This window comes from Cricetulus griseus, assembly GCF_003668045.3.
Source record: "Cricetulus griseus strain 17A/GY chromosome 1 unlocalized genomic scaffold, alternate assembly CriGri-PICRH-1.0 chr1_0, whole genome shotgun sequence".
NCBI lineage: Eukaryota > Metazoa > Chordata > Mammalia > Rodentia > Cricetidae > Cricetulus > Cricetulus griseus.
Window position 1 is genome coordinate 58,165,995 of NW_023276806.1, and position 17,841 is coordinate 58,183,835.

Genomic DNA, 17,841 nt, shown 5'->3' on the forward strand with positions numbered 1-17,841 from the left:
GCCCTGAACCTGAGCCCGCATGCCCATGGTGAATGTAGTTCCCAGGAGACTGACTGACACATGGTGGCTGTGTTGAGCTGTCTTCTTCCTGGGCTGTAGAGTGACCCACTGAAACTGCTGTGTTCTTACAGACAGATTCCCCAGGCAACAGCTTCGATGAAAGATGGCAAATGGGACCGGAAAAAGGTGAGCTGTTGCCTTGCCTCACCCAGGTGGGCTCATAGCCCAAGCCCCACTCTTGGTCCTCATTTGGGCATCTTTGCCTTTTGTCTGTCTGGTTGCAGTTCATGGGGACAGAGCTGAACGGAAAGACACTGGGAATTCTTGGCCTGGGCAGAATTGGAAGAGAGGTGGCCACCCGAATGCAGTCCTTTGGGATGAAGGTAAGAGGCTTCTAGACTCTTTGGCCATGGGCCCTTCTGAAGCAGCATTGGGAGAGATAGCTAGGCTTGGGAAGCCGAGGCTCCCGTCATCCATGGCCCTCTAGAGCCACTTACTAAGTAAGCAGTAAAGTCAGGTGTAGCATGAATAGTAAAAACCCAGAGACAGACAGATCCCTGAAGATCAGAGAAGCAAAGCAGCCAGCCACTAGCTTTTACCTCTACTTCAGACTGAAAGGTGATCCTGTTTCCATGAATCCTGATTCCTTCTGCCTAGATCACACTGAGCTCCTGCCTATAGTCTCTCTAGTGCTGGGATGAAAGGCATGAACTTTGTTTCTCCTTTAGACTGATTCACTCTCATGTAGCACAGGGTGGTCTTGAACTAACAGAGATCCATCTGCCTCTGTCTCCTGAGTGCTGGGATATTAAAGATGTGGCTTAGGTGTGTGGCTAACTAGTGGCTTAGTTCTGCATTCTGATCTTCAGTCAAGCTTTATTTGTTAGATTACAAACAAGGTATCACTACAGTCAGGGAGGAAGGGACCACTGACCTCTTTATGGGGACATTTGAACTCAAGCTACTTGATACAGGTCCCTCAGCTCCTGGGTCTCAATGGGCCAGCAAATGTTCTGTGACACACATCCTTTCCTGTCATGCTAGTTGTGCTACAAGGCCTCCTGGTCTTGCTGTGTCTCCTCACTGGTAATTTAGAAAACAAACAGATTTATAGCCTAATGTCAAGGCAATTGTCTTTCTGTCCTTCCTATTCCCCTCACCCAGCAAAGTTTAAGTTGCTAATAATTGGACATGGTGTCATATGTCTGTAATCTCAACATTTAGGAGCCTCAGACAGGCGGCTCATGAGTTCAAAGCCAGCCTGGGTTGCATACCAAGATCATTTTTAAAAAATTGTTTGCATGTCCTGATGCAAGATAGCTTCATCACCTGTCTCAGAAGTCACTGTGACCCTATCTTTTCCAACTCTAGGAGCCAGGAGGTTCCTGGCTGGGTGCTGGCTGTGATCAGTACATGTCTGATCAGATAGGCCAGATGGCCAAAGGCAGTTGAATGGGTGCCAGCCGGCATTCCATATTTAATGTGTTTGTTGAGGGAATTACAAGGATTATGGGTCACAAAGCAGCCAGAAGGCTTCACTCAGTGAACACTAAGAAAATTGTTTTGACAATAACCAGTCATCCCAGGTCTGGGAACCCTTACACAGAGCTATTACAGAGTTTTCCCTCTCTCCTCCTTGCTCGTCCTGTTGTTACCATCCCTCTTCTCTTAGCACTGGGGTGAAAGTTACAGGTCGAGACTGACATATCCAGTATTTGTAAGAGTGTGCCTAAGGATTCACTGAAGGGATGGTGACCCAGACCCCAGGGCAGCATCCTCTTCTGCCACACTGAATGTCTTCTCCTCCACTCTTTACCATATTGATTTAAACCACACATCTTCCTAAAGCCTCAGGAACATGTATATACCAGGTCCCTGAGAGAATGGGCCTAGCTCACCAGGATCCATTGATCATGAAAATCAGCATAGCCCCCTGTAGGTGAGGGGAGCAGAGATGCCATGAAGTTCTAAGAATACTTTTTCCTCCTTCGTCTTAGGGGAGAACCAAAGTCAAGATTTATCCCATAAAGGGTTCTGAGCTAAAATGTAAGGTTCATGTTTAAGCACATGGAACCAATCAGCTGAGCATGTCAGTGACATGTGGTTTGGGACAGACAGTAAGGCTCTCCACCACCCCATGACTTCCATTGTCCCTGTGGCATCAATACCCAGACTTTTCTAGCTGTAGAACATTATCCCAGGGAGGCCTTGGCAGTAGCTGAATCTAGCCAAACAGCCCCGTTTTGTTTCCTGAATAACAGTGGTGAGGTAAGGTCCTCCCAGCCACCTGGTACTGCTCAGCTGCTCCCCCGCCTACAGGTGTCAGCCATGTGGGTCCTTGAGCATCAATGTCAAGAAGTAATGATACTTTTCAGACATGTGTTTGCTTCACTGCTCATTTCAGTGTTTGTCTGTAGCTTTGAGAGTATCTCACACAACATGCTTGAATGTGTTTAGTATAGAGTCTAGCTATGTAGTTCAGGCTAGCCTCAAACTTATAATCCTCCTGCCTCAACCTCCTGAGTCCTGAAATTATAGGCAGGCACAGCCATGCCTCTCCATGTTTAACTACAACCAGGGCTTTGAGGGTGTGTTGCCTTTACTTGGGCCTTCTTCTGTCTAGATGTCTCTGGAGGGTCACTCCTGCCTGTCTTGGTTTTGAGCTAGTCTTTGTAAACCCCCAAAATATGGCTTGTGATGCCCTCCCCCACCAAGCCTCTTCAGCACTCTCCTGCTCAGCTGACCCACTCTGCAGTGTTCCTGGGCTTTAGTGAGTGTCGTCTTGGGACAAAGAAATTCTGCACCATCCAAGCTCCTGTCTGTCCTCAAAGCCACAGAGAACAAGATAACCTAGTTCTAAGTATCTAGAATAGGAAACAGTGATCACATTAAGAAATTATATTACTGTGTGTATGCATGCATGTATACATGTATGTGTGTATGCACTCTCAAGAATGCGCACATACACGGTGGTGTACATGTCAGACAGGCTGAGACCTGGCTCTCTCTGCCATGTGGGTTCCAGGGATCTAACTTGGGTCATCGGCCCTTGTAGTAAGTGCTCATAGCTGCGAGTCATCTCACTATCCCCAAGAGCAACCCTTATTAAGCTCATTTTCAAACTAGTCTTGTTCCCTTTGAAAACAATAATTAAACTGGCAGAGCATGGGCATTTATAAATATCTCTTTACCTAGACTGTTTTTAAACGTGTGAGTTTTCTTTGATTTGTTCTGGGGTACCTGGCCTTGAACATAGAGTCTCATACAGTGGTGTAGCAACTTGCCAGGCTACACCATTCGCCCTTTCATTATTTTGTCTTGAGGCAGGATCTTGATGAATTACCCAGGAAAGCCTTGACTTACGATCCTTTTGCCTTGGCTCCTAAGTGCTGAGGTTACGGACATGTGCCAGGATGCCCAGTGCTTTAGCACTCTTAATTGTGTAATAATGAATGCGTTCATACAGATAACTATTTCCTGCACTAGCTTCCTAGCATGAGGCTCCTCTTAGTGGCATTAGTTTGGCATATGTCGCCCCAGACCACATTCTCTGTGCGTACATGGAATGTGTACTATGCCCAGAGAAGGTTGTAGGCCTGTGTAGAATACAGGGTTGCATATGGCGTTGAGGTAAAAATAGAACTGGACCTACTATGTTTTTACATTTGGGTGTGGAATGCTGTGGTATGGGTTATTGGCTACTCCACCAGTGATGTTTTGGTGAGGTTTCAGCAAAGCCTCTTCCATAATCTCCATGGGGATAAACTGCATCCCTTGCCCCACCCCCTACCCCAACCTCCAGAACCTTAGAGGGATTCGGGTAGGGTTCAAGGAGGGGACCCTGTCAGGCTGGTGGAAAATTGTCCCTGATGGTACAGAGCTCTGCCTTGTTCACCATTCTCACCAATAACCCAGACCATGCATCATTTGTGGATGCCAGAAAGCAAGGAGAGGTAGTTAGAATTCGGCCAGGTGTGGTAGAGCATGCTTGTGATTCTAGAGACTGTGGGGGAGGATGCAGAATTCAAGGCTAGCCTGGTATCCTGCTGCAAGTATACAAAAGAATTAAGTCCTAGAAGCCATGGAAAGGCTGGGATGGGTGGGCATCCTAGCAGGAAGTTTAGCTAGAATATATATGGCAGTCTAAAAAGCAACTAGTCAAACTTGGACTTATGAAAAACCTTTGCAAAACAAACAAATAGTGGCTAGCAGTGTTGTGTCCAGTGGAAAAAGCAGTATGACTTTACAGCATTGAAGAGGAATGGGTTCCAGGGCAAGGTCAGGGGACGGGGACACTACATACAGGTCAGGCCGCAGCCTGCTGGTGACCTGAGTCATCAGACCTTGAACTTGTTACCTTGAACTTTTCTTCGATGTGTTGCTAAATAAAGAGCCATAGTTATTGACTCAACTTGTTTATGCTGCCATATCTCTTATATGTGTAGCCAGGTCCAGGCCAACTCAGAGCTGAGCCCTGTGCCTCCTTACCTCCTGACCCCATCAGCATCTCTTAGCAGTGTCTTTGTGACCTGTGTTGTGATGAGTCTGACCTCAGCTCCCGAGGCCCCAGTGGTCATTGGTGTTTCCTGGCCAGTTTCTGCTTCCTAAGTGTGGCCTCGTCAGTCGCCATTCTCACAGGAAACTGGGGCCCAGGAAGGCCATCTACAGGTTTAACAGTTGACTAGGAAATGAGAGTTCATTCAAATGTCCTGGGTCACCACTGAGTCCACTTGTGACCCACGTTAAGTCCCTAAGTGGCCACTGCTCAGCCACACAAGTGACAGACCCTTTCTAGGGCAAAAGCAGCTCTTACCTCAGAAAGCAATTATTATTGCTATTATGTTTCAAATTTTTATTCTTAGAATGTGAGTGTGCGTGTGTGGAAGTTAGAGGACAACCCATGGGAGTTGGTTCTGTCCCTCCACCATGTGGGTGCTAAACTCAAGTGGGGGGGATCAAAACTCAAGTGGTCTGCCTTGGTGGCAAGCATCCTTAGCCACCAAACCATCTCACTGCTTCTGGCACCTGGAATTCTTAACTGCCCTAGAACAGTGACCTTCATACCCCCTACAGCCCTATGGGACAAAGGCAGGAGTGAGGAGGGGGGTGGAGGAGAGCTGGGGGTAGACTCTGGGCCTTCACCTAAGCAGCTTTGAGGTAACAGTTTTTGCCAAGTTTGTGTGTAAGATCCATTGCAGTAGCAGAAAGAGTTCAGATACTCAGTCAGAATACAGCTAGGAGGAAGATATCTTCCAGCCAGCTCTGCTTGGAGCCCCTTTAACTTCAAGGCCTCAGTTCTCTGTCCTCTGTTGAGCCAACAGAGCCCTGGGGCTGGAAGATGACCTCCCAGCTCTACCTTCCAAAACATCCAGGTGATGCTGGGACCAGTGAGGACACATCATGTCTTAGCTACTTTCTTACTGCTCTGCTAAAAACACCGTGACCAAAAGCAACTTGTGGAGGAAAGAGTTGATTTCATTTAACAGCTTGCATTCCATCATCCAGGGAAGTCAGGGCAGGAACCTGGAAGCAGGAACCCAAGGCAGGAACTGATGTGGAGGCAACAGAGGAGCACTGCATACTGGCTTGCTCAGGCTACTCTCTTATACCCCCCCAGGACCATCTGCCCAGGGGTGGCACTGCCCACAGTGAACTGGGCTCTCCCATATCAGTCATCAATCAAGGCAATACCCCACAGTCTTGCCTATGACCAACCTTAAGGAGGCATTTTCTCAACTAAGCCTCCCTCTTTCCACATGTGTCTAGGTTTGTGTCAAGTTGACAAAAACCAACCAGCAAGCTTCCCAGCTCCTGTACAGTAAGATAGCTGAGGCCTTTCAGGACATGTAGGAACCAGGCAGGCATATGGCTGGCTTATGGACCTAATGTTATTCTGTCCACTTTCACCAGTATTGTCTCCTAGTGTGGGAACTTTAGCTCAGTTCAGCTTATGCCCTAGTTATCACTGTGAAAAAAGCTGAAGCAGGCCTTCTCCCAGCTAGATTCATCCCTGGCAGTCACCTGCAGATAAGTAGATGATATCTCTCCATGAGGGAGAAGTTGAACCTGTGCTTTCTGGCCTCTGGACAGTGCTCGCTCACCCCTTTCCCAGTCCACTACCCAAAAAACCCAGGCACCTGCTAACCTTGCAGGGACAGTGGGCCTGGCAGTCAGCCCTAAGCTCTGCCTTTGTCCCCAAGAGTGGAACAGACCACAGGGTGCTGTGAGCTCGCTCAGTCACGCGTGACTTTGTGATCTCTGGTGTTCTTTTCTACCCTCACTGCACATGAGAAGAAAAATACATCTGGATTAGAGATGAACGGGGCCATTGTTCCAGTCTTCTCTGGCGTCAGCAGACAAAGACGAATTGTGAGGATGAGGCCAGGGATCCATCTCTCTCCCCCTGAGCATTTCCTTCTCTGTCCAGAAATGAGTGGGCGCCATCAGAGGGCAATAATGTCTGAATAGGCCCTCAGAATCCACAAACCCTTGGTGCTCTGGGCTGTGGTCCTTATAGGGCCACAAGCAGCAGCAGTGTCTTTCCTCTGGTCTTCACTGGTGGCTGAGATGGGGGAAGGGAGCTCCTTGGCTTTGCCTATGAACAAGGCTAATGATGCAAAATGTGACCCCAAAGTGTTAACTTATTCATAATTATTTGGTTTTTTTTTCTTTCTTCCCTAGAACCTATGAAGTGTGAAAAAGAAGTCTTTGTATTCTCTATCGTAAGGCAGGATCTATAGTCCCCTAATTTCAAGTACTTCCCACACCATGTAGTAGAGGACTTAAAAAGCAGAGGAAGGGGAGAAGGATTCCTCTCCACAGAGGTAGCAACTGCTCAAGGATGAGGCCTCATTTCTTCCCTGTTTTCACTTACACCTGGGTCCACTATGAACATATTCTTGAAGGGTTTATGGGGTTTCTCTCATAATATTTTTACCTTAATGAATGTTAGAGCAGAAGATGGTCAAAGGCATCTCTCCAGTGGCTCTTACACTGGGGAGGAGCCTGACACATGGCTGGCAGCAGCTGAGGAAGGACTCCTGGCTCCAGCCATATTTCTTGGATGCTGCTGGCACACCTGCCTCGTGGACTACCCTGCCTTTGTTATTCTTATGGCTTCAGTGCCTCTTTCACCATAGTGAGAGCTGCTGACCAGAGCTGAGCTCAGGAGGGAGGCCCAGGAAGGCCTCCTGGGTAGTTACACAACAGAGAAGGCTTAGCTCTTGGTTATTATAAACGACGCCCTCACTCCCCCTCCCCGCCCCCATACCTAGTTCCTAAATCTGGCTGGCTGCTTGGGCATGGCCCTTGCTGGTACTTGGAAGAAGTTGAGCCTATGCTCCCTCTGGTCTCTGTGGACAGTGCTTGCTCACCCCTTTCCCAGCCCACCACCCACGGCCCTCAGCCCCAGGCACCTGCTGGCATATCGGGGACAATGGGCCTGGCCTGGCCGTGTCAGCCCTGAGCACTTCCTCACTGGCGCTCCTGTCTCAGGGCTTCTGAGTTCCACTTTGTCCAGCCACACACAAGCTGCTTGCTCCTGCATCTGCTGGAGGTTGGAACTTGGCTACAGGCAGGCTTCCCTCCTCTGGCTGTGCTCCCTCCTAGTTCAACAAGCCTCCTTCCATTAACCTACAGCAGGCAGGAGAGTAGCCCTAAGCACACTGTATTGTCCCGAGAATTATAGATACTAAAGGATTCAGTTGGGCTTAATGAGGTGCCAACTACTAGCACATGGTGCAGTTATTGATAATAACAATGTTGATAATCAAGATAACTCTTCCTTCTCTCTCTTCTGACCAGACTGTAGGCTATGACCCCATCATTTCTCCAGAAGTGGCAGCCTCCTTTGGTGTTCAACAGCTGCCTCTGGAGGAGATCTGGCCTCTCTGTGATTTCATCACTGTCCACACTCCCCTCCTGCCCTCCACCACAGGTAGGCTCTCAGTGTGGGTTTTCTACAGACAACATTAAGCAAGTGTAGAAAGGGGCCTACCTAGGACCTGCTAAGCACAGTGACACTTTGTCACAAGTCCTTGCCTCAGATGGAGGAGGCTGAGCTAGCTGAAAAAGCATGGGTATGTAAATGAACTGGACACATGCAACTAGCCTCCCATGTGCAGGCTTCATGGGACCTTGCAGGGGCTTTTTGATTCTTAGACCCACTCAAAACACACACATCTCCCAGAAGTTCCTGAGTCTAGCCCACATCCTGTACAGGGTCCGTGATCTCAGAGCATCTAGGGAGACAGGTGAGAACAAGGCACCTATCCAGCACAAAGAAGCCTCTGGAGGGAACCAGTGCTAAGAGGGGCTCAGGAACCATCACAGTAGGCAAAATCTCCTCTTCCTTCCAGGCTTGCTGAATGACAGCACTTTTGCCCAGTGCAAGAAGGGCGTGCGAGTAGTGAACTGTGCTCGAGGGGGAATTGTGGATGAAGGTGCCCTGCTCCGTGCCCTGCAGTCTGGACAGTGTGCTGGTGCTGCACTGGATGTGTTTACAGAAGTGAGTGCTTGCAGCCTCCGTGTCCGGTTGGAGGGAAAAAGGGAGGAACCGGGAGGCCACAGGCAGGAAAATGTGGCATCTTACGGGACAGTAGCTCACTGTCTCTGGCATGGAGGAAGCTGTGCTGCCAAGAAACACCTGTGGTTTTGAGGAGGCCTTTCCACTCTGCTGTCTTCTGCAAAACCTAGGTCTTAAATAGGACCCGTTCCTGGTCAGGCTATTGCTGTACCAGTAACTTGGGGAAGACAGAGGCAAATTGAACCTAGACATGGGGACGAGAAGTTAGTATGTTGTTCTTGAGCCAAGGAGATGATCTGCCCAGTACCCTTTAGCATTCCTCTTTCCCTCTTGTCTTCCTAGGGAGGGCCAGAAACCCAGGGATGACGATGACAGTATTCTTCCAGAGTCCCAGTGTAGACTGCTCTCCTGTCATGTGCAGAGTTCAGCCCCAGCAGACAGTACAGAGTGTGCACCTCTTCTCGCTCCATAGAGATGCTATCTTAGCATCTGGACTCCTCCCTGTGGCCCCGGGGGGAAGAATATGAACCTTAGTGTGAATGCAAGTTCTAGCTGTGAGGCCATGGCAGGTCACTGTCCCTCTCTGAACTCCATGGAACTTGTCTGTTCCCCCGCCCAGGGTGCATAGCGTATCTCAAGTTACGCATGTATGGCCATCTCCCTAATAATGTACCATCTTCTGCCGTTGGGAGGCCAGGATCCAAATGGTTGCAATTCTCAAAATTCAGTGTGAACAGCAGCAGAGGGTATATAGCTAGTCCGTGACTAACTTAAAGATGTCTCTCTGGGCAGGAGCCACCACGGGACCGGGCCTTAGTGGACCATGAGAATGTCATCAGCTGTCCCCATCTGGGTGCCAGCACCAAGGAGGCCCAGAGCCGCTGTGGGGAGGAGATCGCAGTCCAGTTTGTGGACATGGTGAAGGGAAAGTCTCTAACAGGGGTCGTAAGTATCTTTACATGGGACTAGGGCCTGGAGTCCAGGACTGCACAGATACAGCAGCTGGGGAGAACCGAGCCGGAGGCTGTACTTGTGCTGGCCCCAGAGCGGATGGACAGGAGCAGCCCTTCTACAGTCTCGATAGCCAAGGCCTTGGAGCAGGGAGTCAGGTTCTGAGCTGTTATATTGTAGCCTCACTGCAGAGATTGTGAGCCTTCCCAGGCTTAGCCAGCAGTAAAAGGCTCCTTTGTTGTCCACATGCCTGGTGAATGAGGGTGTGTTGCTAGGGTGAGGGAGCAGGGCCCAGTGTGTGTGGTGGGGGCATGTATGCTCAACACTCTGCAGCCTGTCCTTGGTCAGAGCTCTCACCCTGCCGTAACAACCCAGACTTCATACTTTCTAGACCCTTTGCTGTTTCAGTTAGCCCCTTTGCTTAGTCTGGTGAGTACCACCCCCCAACCCACCCCCACACGCGTGGGGAGAGGGTGTGGTAGAGGACACAGAATTAGGAAAACCCAGCTCTTCCTGGGGACGTTCCCCCCCTCACCAAGGCTTTCTGGGCCCTTGGTACTCTACCTTATTGTTTTTGTTAACCATTTTGTTTTGGGTTTGTTTTTTTGTTTGTTTTGTTTTGCTTTTGGGTTTTTTGAGGCAGAGTCTTCCTATGTAGCCCTGACTGCCTTGAACTCAGAGATCTCTCTGCCACCTGAGGGCTGGGATTAAAGGTGTGCCCAGCCATACTCACTCTCCACATTCTTATCAGCTCTAACGGGTTTGTTATCTTGTTAATGCTGAAGTGTCTCTGCAGCTTATGTGAATGCCCCTGGCTTGTGATTAATACTCTACAGAAATCAGTGGATAAGTCTAGGTGTGTGAGAGGGGGCTCCTGCCTGCCTTCCTTCCTGGCGATAGTCACTGGTTGGGGCAGAACTGTGGTAGGAAAGACAGTTTCACTCAGCCCTCCTTTCTCTAGTTAGATGATTCAGTTCTGTGTCTTGAGACACTCAGGATGCCATCTGGTCTGTGATCAGGGGGGTTCTTGAGGGCCAGTTGTGGTGGTGAGAGCCTGCAGAGCCCCTGGCAACCAGGCGACACTGGCTGCCTGTCCTCTCTTTCTTCCGCACACCCAGTTGGCTCCTTGAGGCCTCAGCACATTTTCCTACCCATCTGGCTCCCAGTGAATTTCTGAGCAGGTGACTTTAATTGGGGTCCTGGCTGAATTGTCTAACCAGAGAGTGGAAAACTGAGCAAAACAGACCATACCTTGCCTCAGCTCTTGCCCTTGCTAATGAAGAGCCCCCCCTCTTGGGCAACCTAATAGATAGAGCTCGAACCTCTCACCTTTTTCAAAGGCAGGCTTCTGCCCTCTCCGTTGGAACCCTTTGAAGAGGTCACCAATGGTGAGGTGGTGGTGAGATCCCATGACCTTTTCTGACAGGGACTTCTTCAAACAAGCCCCATGGAGTATAAAGACAGAGTGGTGCCGTCTTATGTAAGATAGAAAAATCCTAGTCTCATGAATGCTGGCAAATCAGTCTATGTCTTTGGCAAGAGACGTTTGTATTGCGAGAGGAAATGCCTCCCCGACTCTTCCTGCATCTTCTCCAGTTCTCAAACCATAACACAGATGAGCACGGGGGCCAGTTTGATTTCCAGAGGCCCCAGATTCTACCCTGGCATCTTGCTATTTATTTTTCAAGATGGATCACTGCACAGCCTTTTATTTCATAGACCCTGTAGTCAGCAAGTATACTCCTGGGCTGGAGTGTGGGCTCCACACAGTGGACAATAGCGAGGTGCAATGCCTGCTTTGCGGTTTCTTAGCTGAGCATTCCCGCTCTGTCTTGAGTCCACCCCCTAGACCTCTTCCTTTCCTCACTATGTCTCCCTGCACTTCTCAGAGCAACACCAGAGACTCTTGTAGTGATAACTATGAAAGCAAGAGCAGAAGTATTACATTGTTTTCTCATCTCAGAGCTGCTTACTTATTTTGTTTTTTATCAAACCCCAGTTTTTGTTTGTTTGCAAGTGGATTTAGCTCATGTTTAGAGACCAGGTTTTCTTCTTCTGTAGTTACATCTGGCCTGGAACTCAGGGGGAGCCACTTTCCTCTGCCTTCCTAGTGCTGGGATTACAGGGGTGAGCCACCATGTCCAAATGTAAAACCCAGATTCCTAATTAAATCCTTCTTAGATGGATTCTTTCTAAGTAGCCTCAAAGAAAATGTTAATGCCTGCCTGGGAGCCAGAGCATCTGGAACCACAAAAGGGAGTAGGAGTTTTACCTCAGAACAAGGAAGCTCTGTTATTAGTTCCCTGGGAGAGGGAGGGAGGGAGGTCCAAGCCCTGAGACCCTGTACTTGGCATGTCCAGGGACTTTGAATTGGCTCTGGCTGCTTAATTTCCCAGCCTGGCTCAGCAAACTCAGCATAGGTGGATGTTTGAAGCGTAATATAGGATCATTAGAACTGCCTGAATCTGGTTTTGTAAGTCATGGTAACTGAACATAGTGTTCAGTGACAAATGTGAAAGAATAGTCACTTAAAATAATTAAAATAGAAAATCAAATGAGCCAGGTATCGTGGCTCACTCCTGTCGTCCTAGCACTCAGGGGTTCTGCCAGACTGAACTAGAGTGAAGCCCTGTCTCAAAACAACAACAACAACAACAACAACAACAACACACACACACACACACACACAAAGGGAAATTAGATCCCAACAACAACAACACACACACACACACACACACACACACACACACACACAAAGGGAAATTAGATCCCCCTCCCTGAGAGCCACCACTCTGCTTCCCTACCACCTGTGACTCCCATGTTTTATGAGCTGTCCAGATCCTTCTCCATCACACCGGAAGCCAGTCTCCCCCAGCAGGTGCCATTACCAATGCTGCTCAATGAAAGAAGCTAGGATTCCGGCCCCCCCATTCCGGCCATATAGCTTTCTGTGTCCCCTCGGGCTCTGCTGTTCTCCTCACCTATAGGGATAAGTCATTGTTTCCTGGTTGATGGTTAGAAATTGTCACCCATCACCTGGGTTGCCCCTCCATGCCAAGCTGACTCTCGGCCACGTGGCATTGATTCAGTTGCTCATTTAAGCAGGTGTAACGTATTTGTTTCCCCTCAGCCTCACCCTGCTCGCTCCCCTCTTCCTGCAGGTAAATGCGCAGGCTCTTACCAGTGCCTTCTCTCCACACACCAAGCCTTGGATTGGTCTGGCAGAAGCGTTGGGCACTCTGATGCATGCCTGGGCTGGCTCGCCTAAAGGGACCATCCAGGTGGTGACACAAGGTGAGTCCAGGTCTGGGTGGGCCCACAGCATAAGCTAGAGGCACTACCAAGAGACAGGAAAGGGGGTGTGGATTCATCTCTGTTGGGGGTGTCCGATGCTCACTGCAGATCTAGTGGCAGACTCAGGGAACTTGGGCCCTACTCTAGGTACAGTTCACACACTGTAGAGGTGGACAAAAGATGTGTGTAAGTGGGATACAAGCTCCTTGGGAAAATGTACTTAATTTTCTCATTTGTGATTATACAGTGTTTTTAGGATAGACATGTTTCCCATGCAAGAGAGACCAGAAAGTTCATGTAAAAGAGACTGGGATCCAGGATCCATAGAGAATCTCAACTAGCCAGCAAAACTATATGGGCCTTGTTTTACCTATGGCTGTGTGCAGCTCGGCTGTCTTGGTAGCAGGTCCATCACTCTGCAGACGGGGTTGGGAGGCTCCCTTCATCCTGTTCAGGGCTGCTTCCCCCCCCCCAATTGTCTATTTGGCACCTGACTTTGGGGAGAGATTATGAGTTTGGACAGGACAGGTAAACCCGAATCATCAAGATTATCAGGGACAGGCAGAGCCAGAGGATGCCATGCCCACTGCCCTGGATACCCCTGAGAAGGCATGGCAGGGAACCGATCATGTGGTTACTTCAGTGACTCCTGTTTCTCTGAGCTTGCAGGGGTCTTGAGTTCCAGCCCCTTGCAGAAGCACACAGTTTTCCAAGCATCTTCTGGGAAGACAGGCAGGCCAAGGAGGCCAGTTGAGCTGGTCTCAGTTTTGGAGGGGAGTTTCTCAAATTGGTTAAAACATCCTAGGTTTCTGGGCTTGGACGTTTTCAGAACTCTGAAGGAATTACAGTGCCCACTGCAGCCTGCAGTTGGGGTCCCCAGGGCAACAAGAACCTTGTAGCTGAGAGCTAACTGCTGGTGGTCCCCTGCCCCCTCCTGTGGCACCTAGTGAACAGTGAATGATCTTTAATGTAACTCTGTGTGTCCCCAGGAACATCTCTGAAAAACGCTGGGACCTGCCTGAGCCCTGCAGTCATTGTTGGACTTTTGAGGGAAGCGTCAAAGCAAGCGGATGTGAACTTGGTGAACGCTAAGCTGCTGGTGAAAGAGGCTGGCCTCAATGTATGCGCCCTCTTTACTTACTCTCAGCGCGGCTCTGCCAGCCCTCTTTTCATTTGTCTCCTATAACCCAGGTTGTCCTTGAACTCCTGATCCTTCAGCTTCTACCTCCCAAATGCTAGGATTACAGGCACGTGCCGCTGTGCCTAGCTCTACCGCACGTTTTAGAAGCCTTTCATAGTTTCACTCTGGGTTTGCTTCTTGCCACTCACCCTGCCTATCAGTGAGAACTAACTAGCCTTACTTCCTTCATCTGCGAAGGGAAAAACCATATGCTTGAGTATAATGGAATGAGCCATACTCACAAAACTATTGTATGGATGCATGCATAAATGCTCTGAATGTGGAGTGTAATAAGGCTCCTCTATTTCACAACTGAAGAAAAAAAGCTGGGCTAGGCCTCATCTCAATGGAGCTGAGAGATGCTTGTAACCCTGGGAAACACTGTTCCTCTGCCACCCTTAGCTCCCCTCCAGTGGCTTCCTTTCTCATTCTCTTTCAGATCAAAGAGTAGGTCTTAGCCAGTTGAAGCTGGTCAAAGCCATAAGAACAGAGTTCTCCCAGCACCACCTCGCTTCCCTCCTTTCCTCCATCCTACAGGCCATTGACTAGGAAGCTGGAGCAGAAAGAACCAGGCTGGTTGGCTATCCAATGCTTGGTCCTCTGCTTCTCACTTCCCACCCTTCTTGGCCGGCCAGGCAAGACCCCTGGTCCTCTCCCATTATGGAGCATATTGACTGTCTCGAGAAGCTCATGTCTGGGGACATAAGGCTCGCCCCATTTGTCCCTAGCCCCAGACTACTGAACTGGTGGCCACGCTAGATTCCTTGCGCATGTGTGATTAGGATGTGGAAGAGGGTAGAGAGTTCAGCTGTACCTCTGTCTTCTCTCTGCAGGTCACCACCTCCCACAACCCTGTGGTCCCGGGAGACCAGAGCAGTGGGGAATGCCTCCTGACTGTGGCCCTGGCAGGCGCCCCCTACCAAGCTGTGGGCTTGGTCCAGGGCACCACACCGATGCTGCAGGTGCTCAATGGAGCTGTCTTCAGGCCAGAGGTGCCACTACGCCGGGGCCAGCCCCTGCTCATGTTCCGGGCTCAGCCCTCCAACCCTGTAATGCTGCCCACTATGATTGGTGAGGAGGCTTTGGGGGGGAGGGTGGCCAGGCTCCTGAGGCAGAGATAGGGTCTTCCTGGGATTGGGCCTTGGGGAGATGTTTCCTTTGGGTTTCTCTCTGTGCCTCAGGGCAAGTCTATATGTACCTCACAGAGGGTCTTGCAGAACCACTTCCTCAATATTAGAAAGAAACAGCTCAGACAAGGAAAGTAAATGGCTTATCTGATGTCACAGAGCAGTATGGGCGGAGGTGGGCAGAGTGCCAGTTACCCCCAGCCATGGCACAAGTTTGCCATGTTCTTGCACACTGTCTATATCCCGGGGGCTTACTTCTGTGTGCCCTGGTGACCAGCCTAGCCATAGTCAAGTTTGTCAGAGTGCCCCTCCTGTGGTACAGCCCGTCGTCTCCTGTGACCTGGGCTGCTGAGGGTTCTGGGTCTTGTTCAAGTTTGGCAGAGGATGTGTCCCTAGACCCTGGGGGGCTTTATTTCATCATCATTGCCAAGTGCCCAGAGGAAGGTTCTCTGCTTATCTTGCTATCCTTCCTTGTTATTGGCTAGCCATCCTCAGGGTAAGAGTGTCATGTCCCGTCCCCCCTCTCCCTTCCACCCCCGCCACCTGATGGCAGGATGAGAAGAGGCTAGCACAGAGGAAAGTCACCTGTCCTGCCGCCGCTGCTGCCATTGCAGCTTGTTACTATGGAGACCAGCCCCGCCTCCTCCCATCCTCTGCCTGAGGTCTTGGGTCCCGGAAGCTTGCCTGACTTCTCCATGCTCTGGATTCCTGCTCTCTCACCCCTCCTTCCCCAATGTGCCACGCTAACCATAGCTTTCTTTTCCTCCCAGGCCTCCTGGCAGAGGCAGGTGTGCAACTGCTTTCCTACCAAACCTCCAAGGCATCTGACGGAGAGACCTGGCACGTCATGGGCCTTTCGTCCCTGTTGCCTAGCCTGGAAGCATGGAAGCAGCATGTGTCTGAGGCCTTCCAGTTCTGCTTCTGACACTGGGGCTCAGAAGCGCCAGCCCCTCAGGCCTTTCTGAAGAAACCTATTGCTGTGATCTATTGGGGGAGGAGATCCACGTTCCTGGGGCAGAACCTGGGCACCTGCCTTAACATCTAGTAAAGAGTCTTAATTCCACATGGTGTCTGTGCGGTTATTATCCAGAAAAGCCAGCAGAGGGCACCCGTGGGCTGCCTCTGGTGGTTATGGCGTCTGACCAATCGGGTGTGTAGAGGAAGGTTGGGGTGTGCAAAGGACTTGAGCTTGGGTGCCCTGAGGATAGCCCTTCCCTTCCTTTCTAAGATTATCCAGAGGCATTTTCACAGGAACATAGCTGAATGTTCCAGAACCCTTTCACGTTAGGAGTGAGATTAAGGAGTAAAATTCAGCATAGTGAGGCCAGGCCCTGGCTGGTGCTTTGCTTTCAGGAAATTCAAAGTGGACAGTCCTGCACCAGAAGTTTTGGGCGTGGCTAAACACGCAGGTCACATGCTGCAGGAGTGCTGAGAATATCCTGGGTCTGAGTAAATTGAGCAGAGGATGTTGCCATCTTGGCAGTCGCTTTGGATTTTTGTGAGCTAAAGAATCGTGATTACTTAGCAGCTACACACAGCAAACTTAGTATGAGCTACACAGTGTTTTCGTGGAAGGTAGCAAAATGAATTCCCTTCAAACAACTGTGTCTATTGAGATCTTCTAGCTCCACCGGTGAGGAAGGATTCGTTTCCAGCCTGCCTGCTAAATCCCAGCCGAGGCCCCAGCAGCAAAGGCCTGCTCCCATCTTGGTGCAGCAGATCCTGGCCTTGCTGTAGCAGACCTTGACAGAGGGGAGGGTCTGGCCAGGAACACTGTGGTGTTGAAGTGCAGTATCCCTCAATAAACACAAGGGGGACGTGTGGGCACATGGGCTTCTCGGAGCAGGTGGGCAGCCCCTCAGCATGCTCTCCAGTGATGTCCGACATTTGCTTGCTGGGGGTCCTGAAAACAAACCACCTATTTTCTTACTGGAAAGAAATAGCTGTGCTGGCCTAAAATGTTGAGTCCTAGACTGTCAGTTTGAATGAAGAGTATCCCAGAGGGGTCAAAGGAAGACTTGGGGCTCTATAAAGGCCGATGAGGTAAAGAGCAAGGGGTGTGTGTGTGTGTGTGTGTGTGTGTGTGTGTGTGTGTGTATTTGTGTGTGTGTGTGTGGTGATGGGGTGGGGGTAGGGGTAGAAGTTGGACCTTGAGCTGCTGTATGGTGATAGCAATCAATCACTTGACCAACACCTTTTAAATGACATTTGATTGGAGGGTAGAGCATGCATGCCACAGTGTACAAGTGGCTTCTTCAGGACAGGTGTCTGAACTTGATTTCTTGTAGTGTAGGCTGGGACTCCAACTTGATAATGAAGACCCTTGCAGGAGCTGGTTCTCTCCTATCATGTGAGTCCTAGGGATAGAATTTGGGTCATCAGGATTGGCAGCAGGTACCTTAACTCAGTAAGCCATTTCCCACCCAGCCCCACACTGTTATTTTGAGATCATTCCTAGTTGTATCCATATGACCCCTGGTAGAGGTAGGCAAGGGACAAATGATAGGACACAGTGTGTGTGTGTTGGGGGGTCCTAATTGCCAAGACCCTGCAGAGTTCTTCATGGGTTCTATGTCCCTGTCTTGAACCGGGTGACCATTGACTTCTCTTCCATGGAGACAGACTTCACTGCACTGACCTAAGAAGGGAGGAGCATGGTCCTGCAAGAGATTCTGGCCGAGGCCTCATGCTGCAAGCTGAGGAGGGGCTACAGCTGGGATAGGCTGGCACTAACTGCTTAGCCTGGGCCTTGCCCAGGCTTACTG

At 50.0% G+C, this 17,841-nt stretch overlaps 1 protein-coding gene across 1 annotated transcript in view; it reads left to right on the top strand.

Moving 5' to 3' along the window:
- The window catches only part of Phgdh (phosphoglycerate dehydrogenase), a 28,377-nt gene extending 12,238 nt beyond the window's left edge, over positions 1-16,139 (top strand). Inside the window, exons 4-12 of the mRNA XM_027393765.1 lie at positions 132-186; positions 285-383; positions 7,804-7,936; positions 8,358-8,506; positions 9,317-9,469; positions 12,637-12,769; positions 13,759-13,889; positions 14,783-15,020; positions 15,847-16,139. Coding sequence (XP_027249566.1) covers positions 132-186; positions 285-383; positions 7,804-7,936; positions 8,358-8,506; positions 9,317-9,469; positions 12,637-12,769; positions 13,759-13,889; positions 14,783-15,020; positions 15,847-16,001 — 1,246 coding nt within the window. The 3' untranslated portion in view covers positions 16,002-16,139. The remainder of the gene's footprint in view (positions 1-131; positions 187-284; positions 384-7,803; positions 7,937-8,357; positions 8,507-9,316; positions 9,470-12,636; positions 12,770-13,758; positions 13,890-14,782; positions 15,021-15,846) is intronic.
- Positions 16,140-17,841: the final 1,702 nt, after the last annotated feature.